The following is a 12,618-nucleotide window of genomic DNA, read 5'->3' on the forward strand; positions in this document are numbered from 1 at the left end:
CTACATTTGTTAAAAAATGTAAAGAGAAGATGAAAATGGACTTTTCTTCCAGTTTTACAGCTGTTCTCTTCCGTTGATCCCCACTGGCTCTTCTTTCATTTCAACCTCTTGGTTCTTTTTTAAAAGAAAACCATGTCTTTTTCCCCTTAGTCCAGAGGTAGACATAGCTGAACAGAAAGCTTAGACATTCCCATTTAGTGTACTTGCTTCTTTGTGAGATTAATTTCTCTTTCTCTTTCCCTCTTCTCTAGTGTGGATTCTTTAAACGCTCTAGGTACGATGACAGTGTTCCCCGATACCATGCTGTAAGGATCCGGAAAGAAGAGCGAGAGATCAAAGATGAAAAGTATATTGATAACCTTGAAAAAAAACAGTGGATCACAAAGTGGAACGAAAATGAAAGCTACTCATAGGGGGGGCCTAAAAAAAAAAAAAAGCTTCACAGTACCCAAACTGCTTTTTCCAACTCAGAAATTCAATTTGGATTTAAAAGCCTGCTCAATCCCTGAGGACTGATTTTAGAGTGACTACACATAGTACGAACCTACAGTTTTAACTGTGGATATTGTTACGTAGCCTAAGGCTCCTGTTTTGCACAGCCAAATTTAAAACTGTTGGAATGGATTTTTCTTTAACTGCCTTAATTTAACTTCTGGGTTGCCTTTGTTTTTGGCGTGGCTGACTTACATGTATTGGGGAAGGGCCTGCCCAGTTGCACTCAGATAGTGTAGCTGAGGAGGCACCTACACTCACCTGCACTAACAGAGTGGCCGTCCTAACCTCGGGCCTGCTGCGCAGACATCCATCACGTTAGCTGTCCCACATCACAAGACTATGCCATTGGGGGTAGTTGTGTTTCAATGGAAAGTGCTGTCTTAAACTAAATGTGCAATAGAAGGTGATGTTGCCATCCTACTGTCTTTTCCCGTTTCCTAGCTGTGTGAATACCTGCTCACGTCAAACGCATACAGGTTTCATTCTCCCTTTCACTAAAACACACAGGTGCAACAGACTTGAATGCTAGTTATACTTATTTGTATATGGTATTTATTTTTTCTTTTCTTTACAAACCATTTTGTTATTGACTAACAGGCCAAAGAGTCTCCAGTTTACCCTTCAGGTTGGTTTAATCAATCAGAATTAGAGCATGGGAGGTCATCACTTTGACCTAAATTATTTACGGCAAAAAGAAAATCTTTATAAATGTACCAGAGAGAGTTGTTTTAATAACTTATCTATAAATTATAACCTCTCCTTCATGACAACCTCCCCTTCATGACAACCTCCACCCCACAACCCAAAAGGTTTAAGAAATAGAATTATAACTGTAAAGATGTTTATTTCAGGCATTGGATATTTTTTAGTTTAGAAGCCTGCGTAATGTTTCTGGATTTCATACTGTAACATTCAGGAATTCTTTGAGAAAATGGGTTTATTCACTGAACTCTAGTGCAGTTTACTCACTGCTGCACATACTGTATATTCAGGACTTGAAAGAAATGGTGAATACCTATGGTGGATCCAGACCGGTCCAGTATAAGACTACTGAATCTGCTACCAAAACAGTTAATCAGTGAGTCGATGTTCTATTTTTTGTTTTGTTTCCTCCCCTATCTGTATTCCCAAAAATTACTTTGGGGCTAATTTAACAAGAACTTTTGTGTTTTAATTGTAAAAATGGCAGGGGGTGGAATTATTACTCTATACATTCAACAGAGACTGAATAGTTATGAAAGCTGATTTTTTTAAATTACCATGCTTCACAATGTTAAGTTATATGGGGAGCAACAGCAAACAGGTGCTAATTTGTTTCGGATATAATATAAGCAGTGTCTGTCCAACACAGTTTGTAGTGCCACTGTTGTTTTGGGGGGCTTTTTTCTTTTCAGAAATCTTAAACCTTAAGATACTAAGGATGTTGTTTTGGTTGTACTTTGGAATTCTTATTCACAAAATATATTTTGTTTACAAAAATTTCTGCAAAACAGGTTATAACAGTGTTTAAAGTCTCAGTTTCTTGCTTGGGGAACTTGTGTCCCTAATGTGTTTAGATTGCTAAGGAGCTGATATTTTGACAGTGTTTTTAGACCTGTGTTATTAAAAAAAAAAAGATGAATGTCCCAGAAAGGGTGTCGGGAGGGTGGTTCAACAAAGAAAGATGTTATGGTGTTTAAATTTATGGTTGTTAAAAATGTCATCTCAAGTCAAGTCACTGGTCTGTTTGCATTTGATACATTTTTGTACTAACTAACTAGCATTGTAAAATTATTTCGTGATTAGAAATTACCTGTGGATATTTGTATAAAAGTGTGAAATAAATTTTTTATAAAAGTGTTCATTGTTTCATAACACAGCATTGTATATGTGAAGCAAACTCTAAAATTATAAATGACAACCTGAATTGTCTATTTCATCAAACCAAAGTTCAGTGTTTTTATTTTTGGTGTCTCATGTAATCCCAGATCAGCCAAAGATATTAGTGCCAAAGCAATGGGATTGAGGGTTTTTTTTTTTCTGTGTTCACTTTATGTAGGTGATCCTCAAGTCTTTAATTTTCCTTCTTTATGATTAAAAGAAACCTACAGGTATTTAACAACCTACAAATTGGGAGCTGTCTTTGGATTGAATCTTCCTCTTCACTGCCTGTCCTTGTAAGGATAGGGAATTGCTTAGCAATGATAACCTGGCATTAAAAAAAGTTCTGATGGCTAAGCTGCTTCCTTCTTAGAATATGTTTTGGATGTGGGAGCAGGCTAGCTGTGACATGTGTGTGGCAGAATCAACTAGTCAGAAAATATTTTCTTCAAAAGATTTTAGATTTGAGTTTCATGAAACTTCTCTAGCTGGATTATCACAACCTAATAAATACAAGAAAATATATATATATAAATATATATATAAATATATATATATATAAAATGCCTGGACAATATAGTATACCCCGGCCTGAATAAATGTCTACCATATTAGGTAATAGCTTTCCACTATACTTGGCATTACATAAAATCTTGGCCTTCTTGGTTCTTTGAAGATCAAACAGGTGTTTTACCGCCCAAAGAAATATGTGATTGGCACTTAATGATTTGGGCCAGTGGCTGTGAACCTTTTCAGCCTCAGTTCACGTATCGGATATACCCAGATTAAATCACTACAATAATATGTAATCATCATAACCTCATAGAGCCTATCAGCTGTGGTGTGACTAGGGCTATGGCATAAATAACAGACTGTAAGTCATGGCCCATCCAGTCATAGTGCCTGTGATTCCAACACTTCCCCTCCCTCTCAAAAAATACAGGAACGTCTACCAGCAATTGTATTATTACAGGGTTATCCTTGGATCTATTTGGATTCACAGAGGAATCACTGCAAACATTGATACTTCATTACTGGTTGCAAATTAGTTGCTGCAAATTCAGTGTGTCATGCATAGTTATGGTTTATGCTTTTCCCTTGTGGCTGAGAATATTCTAGCATGTGGTGTTGATATAGGTGGGGAATGCTTTAAAGATTGTCCAGACTGCCAGCCATGGTGGCTCATGCCTGTAATCCCAGCATTCTGGGAGGCTGAGGATCCTTGAGACCACAAGTTGAGACCAGCTTGAGCAACATGGCAAGACCCCATCTCTACAAAAAATTTAAAAATTAGCTGGGTGTAGTGGTGTGCACCTGTAGTCCTTGCTACTCGGGAGGCTGTGGTGGGAAGATCGCTTGAGCCTAGGAGTTTGAGGCTGCAGTGAGCTGTGATCATGCCACTGCACTCTGGCCTGGGCAACAGAGTGAGATCCTGTCTCAAAAATTGTCCAAATCAGGGAAGTAAGGATAAGATCAAGCCTTCTACTCTAAATGAAAACATCTTAATGAGAAGCTCATCTCCAGTACACTATCCCACAAAAGGACAATGTGGGAAGACAAACCGGGATTGAAAGACTTGTTTTCAAGGAGGGAAAGAGACACTGTCAGTGGTTGGGTTCCACTTAAGTACATCCACAGGGCTGAGAAAACAGAAACGTGGAAGAGTTTTTTGATCAACTTGGGTAGCATAAAGTAAGTGATTTAAAGGCAGTTCCTTAAGACCAAAGGACAGGGTCCAACCACTTGGAATGAGGAAAAGGCGAGGGTCAAAGAGGTGAAGAAAATGAACTTCAGAATGATTTCAAGAGTGGCTACTGCATGCTAGTGGGCATCTGTTCTTCCCGTAGTTTCTGATTACGGTTAATAGCAAGTTCTTTTTCCCTCCTGTACCTTAAACAGGTTTTGCCAGCTCCAAAAGGCATCTCATCCAGCTGTTGGAAGGTGGGAGAGCTGTACGTTAGGAGCTGAGACCAGGTCTGTGGAGGTGCTACCAACAGACCTCATCTAGGAGGAAAATCATGAGGGGATTCATAGCCAAATCCTCTTGACTCAGGGTAAATGAACTGTAAAACACAAACCAGAGGAAGGAAACTGGTGTGGCCCAGTGCAAGGGTGGACCAGGCACCACAAAGGGCAAAACTAACCAGGTAATGGTTGATGATTACACCAGAGTTGAGAGAGTCAAGTGGTCAAGTGCAATTTTTGTAGCAGTCAGCAAAGCATAAGTGTCTCAATCTTCTCTTGCCTTGGAGCCATCTCTCAGTCATGCTGCCTGTGCTGGGGTTATGGAAACAGTTCCATGCTAGGAGAGGTCAGATAAATTTCTTACTCTTCAGCCTTCTAAAACATGTGCCAAAAATCTCAAGAAACTACAGGGTCAGAATGTGCTACCTTTGTTATCTCAAAGCCTAGCAATCTAAGTTTTCAGTTCACCAACAATCAGTAAGTGGATTTAAGTGAGTGTTCTGTTAAGATCCTGTCATTGTGAGAGGAATGTGATGTAATCAGTATTTTCCAGTTGGAAGCAAACATGTTTAGGGATGTTAAATTAGGCTCTGGGGATATACATAAGACACTGGCTCTGACCTTTTATAGGAAGCTTATCTGAAACTACAGATGGTATTGGCAAGCAAAGTGAATTCACTTTTTACAGGTAGCAGAATTTAAAACCTTAAGATATCAATGATTGACACATAAATTCAATACCTGGCCAGGCATGGTGGCTCACGCCTGTAATCCCAGCACTTTGGGAGGCCGAGGCAGGCAGATCACATAAGGTCAGGAGATTGAGACCAGCCCAACTGACATGGTGAAACCCCGTTTCTACTAAATACAAAAAAATGAGCTGGGTGTGGTGGTGGCACATGCCTGTAATCCCAGCTACTTGGGACGCTGAGGCAGGAGAATCGCTTGGACTGGGAGGCAGAGGTTGCAGTGAGCCAAGACTGCACCACTGCAGTCCAGCCTGGGCAACAAGAGCAAAACTCTGTCTCAAAAAAATAATAATAAAGTCAATACCTGACTCTTCGTGGGCGGAACTTGCCCCTAGAACAACCCCATTCCCAGAAAATTTAGAGTCATTCTCAACCAGGTCTACACATTTAAATCACCAAAGAAATACATATATATTTATTAAAATCCTGATGGCTGGACAATCTGCCACACTGACTACATGAGAATCTGAGTGTGAGACCCAGGAATCAGCGCTGCTTAAAGCTCCCCAGCTGACTCGTAAAGTGCAGCCAGGACTGAGAACTGCTTTAGAGATTACTGGACGTTGTGAATGTTTATCAAAATAATATGCTCACTGTGTGGAATGCCTCATTCCTGTTTGTGGTACTTCCACTGCACCAGTAACAGGAGCTGAGAAGCTAGAGGGCATTTGCTATAGGCAGGGAGGCAGCTGAGCAGTGCATAAGGGCATGTCTCTGGAGCCACACTGCAGGTGTGAATTAGCTTCTCCTCTTAGAACATAACCTTGGGTGAGTTACTGATATCTCTGTGCCCAGTTTCTTGGCCTATAAAATAAGACTGGTTATAGTGCTCAGAGGTTCTTTTTTTTTTTGAGACGGAGTTTTACTCTTGTTGCCCAGGCTGGAGTGCAATGGCACGATCTTGGCTCACTGCAACCTCTGCCTTCTGGGTTCAAGCGATTCTCCTGTATCAGCCTCCCGAGTAGCTGGGATTACAGGCGCCTGCCACCACGCCTGGCTAATTTTTTGTATTTTTAGTAGAGATAGGGTTTCACCATGTTGGCCAGGCTGGTCTCGAACTCCTGACCTCAGATGATCCACCCCTGCTTCGACATCCCGAAGTGCTGGGATTACAGGTGTGAGCCACCGCACCCAGCCCAGAGGTTCTTGTAAAGAGAAAACTGGACCATCTGGAAGTGCTTATTAAATGTTACTTTTATACTTACTCTTGTTTATTATATAGAGCCATAAAATGTTAAAAGGGGAAGGAAGCATGGAAATCTAGTTCTACTTCCTCGTTTCACAGATGGGGAGACACAGTTTATTTTTATTTTCGTCTCCTCATTCTTCAGTGTCCACCAACTTAAGTCTTACTGTGGGTGTTATAACTACAAAAAAAATACGATGAACCTAACTCTTAAAGTCCTTATCAACATAGATCATTTTGAACAACGACAAGAGTGACCTTATTTCTATGTTAAATTCTGTCTCAGCCCTTAATACAGTGACCATAATGCAGTCTTCAGTTGGGGTCAGAAAGATGACAAGATAATCAACAAAGCATCTTGAAATTGCTAAGTACTGATTCTTTGTGTTTTTCCCCCCTGACATGGAAAAGTGTGAAAAGAGCAGATTCTCTTTTTGAATCTTTTCTCAGAGTTCTTTACACACCATCAATTTCTTCGGTTTCCTTTAGTGGGAAGGCAAGCCGCAGTTTTACTGCTTATTACCTTTACTGCTATGCAGAAGAGGAAATGCTCACAGAGCTCATCTTGCACCTGAGTTACACCATGTGTGTTGGAACGGAGTTTGTCACTGGAAGAACAAATTTGAAAACTCCTGCCTCCCACATGTCACAATAATGCATGAACTGCAAGACTATGTAAAGGCAAAAAACAGATATATACATGCATTCTTCCATAGGAAGACTGGGGGACTGCCTGATGCCAAGGTGTCCTCAAATTGCTGATGGAACTGAAGTTCTGGGGTTCTTACCTAACTGAGGAAGCCACTGGTGGTCAGGAAATCTCAGTTAGAGAAGTTAAGAGCAGTCTTTCTCAAAATTTAACATGCCTAAGACTCACCTGAGGATCTTGTTGAGATTCAGGTTCTGATTTAAACGGTCTGGGAAACAGCCTGAGAGTCTACATTGCTAACAAGCTCCAGGTGCTACAATACTACTGCTCTACAGACTACTCTTTGGGTATCAAGGGTCTCTACAGCCAGTCTTATTCAAGTCCCTATTGTGTCACTTTTTACTGTATGACCTGGGCAAGTTTAAATGCCTGATGCTTTAATTCCTTCACCTGTAAAATGGTATAAGGAATAAGATTATAACCTAGGCTACCAAGGATTATACACTACCTTATGTACCTCTACACAACTTCCAAACCCCTAACATGCTCAAATGTGTGGATAAGGACCAACTGGGGTGCAGTTAAGTCTTTGGTTTATCTAAATATATAGCTTTCACCATCTTGACAGGATAGCTGACATTTGTTGTAGGCTGCTCTTACAGGCCATGCTTTTAAGATTCCTGCCCTGTGAGAAGTAAAATCCCATGACAGTGAATAGCATTACAATGGAATGGGAAACAATGTGCCAGTTCTAGTAGCTGTCCCACAGAAGCAGTGACATGTTGATCTGGTTATGAAGACTTATCTAAATCAGTAACAAAACAAACACATTGAACAGGTTCAGGCTGACTTAAAGAGAAGCTTTTGCAATTTGACATTTCCTTTCTCAGGCAGCAATTATTCAGTGTTTCTTTGCCTGTGCCCACTACGAACAACCCAAGTACTCATGCCAGAAAACACATACACATAAGTTAATAAAACTCCTAAGCCACTGTGATACGTATCTGTGGACTGGCTTGCTCTATTCCATACTTTTTCTAGTTGGAAGGGCTGAGGTGCTAAAAATACCTTCCCAAACTCCCTTGCAGCTAGGGTTGTACATATGAATTTTTTATTTTTACGTATTTATTTAGAGACAGGGTCTCACTCCGTAGCCCAGGCTGGAGTGTAGTGGTGCAATCTTGGCTCACTGCAACCTCCACCTCCTGAGTTCAAGTGATTCTCTCACCTCAGCCTCCCAAGTATCAAGTAGCTGCAATTACAGGCACCCACCACCATGCACAGGGCTACCTTTATATTTTTAGTAGAGATGGGGGTTTCAGCATGTTGGCCAAGCTGGTCTCAAACTCCTGACCTCAGGTGATCTGCATGCCTCAGCGTCCCAAAGTGCTGGGATTACAAGAGTGAGCCACTGCACCCAGCCGAAATAAATTTAATTCTATGACTTGCATACCTGTTCACTTGAGATCTGAAAGATGGACTCACGGTGGCTGTTTCTCCTAGCAAGCATGGCACGGAGTCCCAGGATTCAATGTTGAGTGTCTTCCAGCTTTCTGAGCCATCATCAGAGGAGGACTGTGACCTCTTGATTCTGTTTTCTTGACCTTGGATTGCGACTTCAAGTATTTGCCTCAATCCTATTTTGAAAAATAAAAATGAAATCCTAAGCCCCCCAACCAAATAAATGGACCCCCTCTTTGCCACGGGGACCCCAGAGTAATTTTGAAAACCTGAGTTTAAGGGATGCTGCATCTCCCTTTTGTGGTTTTGACACAACAATTGACCAGCATTTCTTCCTGATAAGAGACCACTGACCATGGAGTGGCTCTGGCTAGTCTACATGTGACTGATGAAGGAGCATGAAGCTCCATTGCATATGTGCATATTTCTTCTTTTGTAAATATTCATGATTCCTATTGCTGGCCACTCTGTTCAGCATAGACTCCTGTTCCCTTTGCCCCTCCCTCAAAGTATCTGTTTCTAGCTCCTGGCCAGAGGCTATCCTTCCCAGTGTCAGAAAGGTCACCCTGCCAGTTGCAAACTTTTATGAAAAATAAAGCTCTCCTTTCCAAATTTATAAACTTTGTAACTAACGAATGGGTTCTCCTTGCCTACTGCCCAGATAGAGCCAATTTATCAAGATGGGGGATTGCAATAGAGAAAGAGTTTAATGCATGCCTCTGGGGATTCAGTCAGGATGGTGGGGAAAATTATAAGACGCAAACCTTGGAAGGCCTGGGGGAGATGCATAAGCTCCAGTAATAAACTTGGCTGAAGGCAGCCTTGTCCCCTTAGTTAAGTAAATTAAAGTAGAAACAAAGGAATGTGGGGAGTTTATCTAACTAGCTTGTTTACTCATGTGGTCCTAAGACTAACCTTTGATCAGGTGCTTAACTGCTTTCTACTCAGGAGGTCCACAATGTCAACTACCCTCTAGTGGTGTTTACTCATGACCTTTGTCAATTAATCTTTACTGAATAAATGCAAGTCTCACTGACTGATCAAGGCCGCAGTCGCAACTGTTTACAGCACTCTGCTTGTAGTCTGTAAGCAGCCTGGACGCTCAGCTGGACTGGCAAAGCAGAATATCTGTGTGTCAGTGTACTTTATTCATCCATTGTTGGGTCAGGGTCTGTGGGACAGACCCCACAGCTGGTGCCCTGTGTGGGGATTGCTGTGACGGGAGCACGACAGACCCCCAGAAATGAAGGTGGAGAGGACTGGCAGTCAAGTCAGTAAAACAGTGAGTCATTGGTGCCTGCTTGAGATTACCAAGTTTGGGGGGGATTGTCCAGGCTGAGATTTCATGATGGGACAACACTTATCAGTTCAACAGGGACAGTACATAAAAGTGTTGAAACAGTTACTTAAGGCTAGGGGAGCATCAGTTTTGCAAGCTCAATTAAGAGACCTAATGCAAACTGTTGTCTCACTTAATCCATGGTTCCCAGAAGAAGGACCGCTAGATGTAGAGGTCTGGGAACAAGTAGGGAGAAATCTTAAACAACGTTATGCACAAGGGCCCAGTAACAGCTTTTAACTGGGCTATGGGCTTTAATTAGAGCAGCCCTAGTTCCGTTATACATGGAAGAGCCCAAAAAGGGGAAGGAGGAGGAACCGTCACCTATCTTATCGCCTCCTCTTACCTCAGCCCTGATATCACTGGGCCAAAATAACAAAGAGGAAACAGAGGTTGTGCCTGAGCCACCTCCTCCAATAGATACGAAAAAAAAAAAAAAAAAACGAGATACACTACAGCTATGAAACCCTGTCTTAAGCAGGCAGCATTAAAAGGGGAGCTCTTAGCCTGCCCAATAATGCAAAATCACCAAGGCAATCAGGTACCTAAAGAGTTGTTAAAAAAAAAAGCATTAGAGGCCAAAGCCAGGCGGCTAAGCAAGCAGTAAGCAGAAGGAGAGGCTCCCCAGCGAGGAAGTTCGGCAAACCAGAGCCAGCAAGTTCTCCCAGGAACTCTGTCCACACGGGGGCAGCAGCAACAAAGAGCCCCGCGCAGCGCTCGGAAGTTAGCCTGTTAGGGGCAGGAGGCGCATGCGGGAATGTCGGCCCAGCAGGCAACAGCCACCCTGCAGCGGGGGTAGGAAGTGGCACAGGCAAAAAGCGGCACAGAAAAAAGCAGCGCTTTTGCAAGTGCAACGCAGCTGCCACCTCAGGATCCGTCTGCTCAGCGCTCCAACTCTGCAGGTGGCCCGTGGCAAAATTTCATGTGCTCCTTGTAGACGAGAGACATCCCAAATTATAATTCTATGCTAAGATTTAAGTAAAATTTAAGAATTTGAAAAACCTCTTCCTGATAATGGGCACTGTTATCTCTTTCTTACCCCTAACTGACTCTCTCCAAATCCAATTTAAGTAAAACTGTAACCTCTAAAGGGAGAGAAATTACAAACGGCCCATGAGTTAGTTAAGGAGCAATTAAAGCAAACTTTACTCCCCATTAGAAAAAAACAAAAACAAAAACAAAAAAACTTCCCGATTACAAGGTTGTTCATTTTATGGATAATATTCTACTAACAGCCCTTGGAATTCACCCAGTTTTGTCATTCCCAAAAAGTCTGGGAAATGAAGACTTGCATGACTTACGTGCTATTAATGCTAATTTGCAGCCTATGGGACCCCTTCAACAGGGCCACTCCTCCCCCGTGGTGATTCCTCAAGATTGGCCTATAATCATTATTGACTTAAAAGATTTTTATACGATTCCTCTAGCAGAACAGGACAGAGAAAAATTTGCGTTTACAATACCAGCTATCAATAATGAAAAGCCAGCTTGTCAATTTCATTGCAAAGTGCTTCCTCAAGGAATGCTAAACAGTCCTACCATGTATCAGTATCATGTAAATCAAGCTTTGCTCCCTAGTAGAAAAGAATTTCCTGATTGCAAAATTATTCATTTTATGGATGATATTCTAGCAGCACCAATGGAGCCAATACTTTTAAATTTATATTCCTCTGTCATAAAGAATACAGAACTAAGAGGTTTAATGATTGCACCTAAGAAAGTACGAATGTCCTCTCCTTGGAAATATCTTGGGTACATACTAACTTCCTGGTCAGCAAGACCTCAAAAGGTTAAATACTAGTAACGTATACACCTTAAATGATTATCAGAAATTGGGTGATATTACCTAGCTCCACCCCACTTTGAGGATTCCTACTGATAAACTACAAAATCTGTTTTCTATCTTAAAGGGCAATCCAGCCCTGGATTCTCCCAGATATTTAAGCCCTGAAGGAAAAAGGGAAACTGAGGAAATAGAGCATGCCATCTCTCAGAGGCAGCTAGATCTCATTGATCCATGGTATTCAATTCAGTTGTTTATTTTTCCCACCAAACACCCCCCTACAGGGTTAATAGGACAGATGACCCCAGGGCTACGCTTCCTATAATGGGTTTTTTGCTTACATACCAGGACTAAAACACTGTCTCCGTATATTCAGTTAATTACTAAAGTCATCTATTCAGGCAGCAAATGATGCAATCAGTTGCTAGGTTATGACCCTGATGTCATCAGGATTCCTTTAAGCAAAAAGCAATGAAAATCAGTATTGCCCTTATCAATAGATCTGCGAATAGTTTTCTCCAATTACACAGGACAAATAGAGCACATGCTTCCTGCTGATAAACTCTTTCATTTCTTATCTCATACGCAGGTAATCTTACCCACAAAAATAGTTCACTCCCCCATACCTAATGCTTTAACACTGTTTATTGATGGGTCTGGTAAACATGGAAAAGCGGCAGTCTGGTGGAGACTACACAATTCAATCACTTGATCTGGGTTTACTAGCAATCAGAGAGCTGAGATTGGGGCTCTGATACTGGCCTTGGAAACTTTTTCCACTCAGCCCACAAATATTGTAAGTGACTCGGCTTACTCAGTATATTTGCTACAAAATCTTGAAACAGCTTTAATTAAGTCCACTCTGGAGCCAGCCTTGTGTGCTTTTTTTCTCCGACTTCAGCAATTGCTAGATCAACATACACATCCTATTTTTATTAAACACATTCGAGCCCACAGCTCTCTGCCTGGCTCATTGGCTTATGGCAATGAACAAGCAGCTCTTCAGGTTATGACATCACTGCTTGACCAAGCCACCTAATCGCATCAATTTTTCCACCAAAATTAGGGAAATTTATCTAAACAATTTCAACATATACAAAGGCTGGCTAAACAAATTATCCTACAATGCCC

The 12,618-nt window shown here is 41.5% G+C and overlaps 1 protein-coding gene and 1 long non-coding RNA gene across 5 annotated transcripts in view; one reads left to right on the plus strand and one right to left on the minus strand.

Moving 5' to 3' along the window:
• The window catches only part of ITGA6 (integrin subunit alpha 6), a 79,248-nt gene extending 76,830 nt beyond the window's left edge, over window positions 1–2,418 (plus strand). For all 4 annotated transcript variants that reach the window (XM_030804141.1, XM_003253713.4, XM_003253714.4 and 1 more), the window contains one exon: window positions 252–2,418. In XM_030804141.1, the coding sequence (XP_030660001.1) occupies window positions 252–413 (162 nt within the window). In that variant the 3' untranslated portion in view covers window positions 414–2,418. The remainder of the gene's footprint in view (window positions 1–251) is intronic.
• The window catches only part of LOC115832523, a 58,537-nt gene that overhangs the window by 9,235 nt on the left and 36,684 nt on the right, over window positions 1–12,618 (minus strand). The window contains exon 2 of the long non-coding RNA XR_004028043.1: window positions 8,358–8,541. This is a non-coding gene — a long non-coding RNA (uncharacterized LOC115832523). The remainder of the gene's footprint in view (window positions 1–8,357; window positions 8,542–12,618) is intronic.

The sequence above is a fragment of the Nomascus leucogenys genome, chromosome 22a (assembly GCF_006542625.1).
Source record: "Nomascus leucogenys isolate Asia chromosome 22a, Asia_NLE_v1, whole genome shotgun sequence".
In the NCBI taxonomy this organism is placed as follows: domain Eukaryota; kingdom Metazoa; phylum Chordata; class Mammalia; order Primates; family Hylobatidae; genus Nomascus; species Nomascus leucogenys.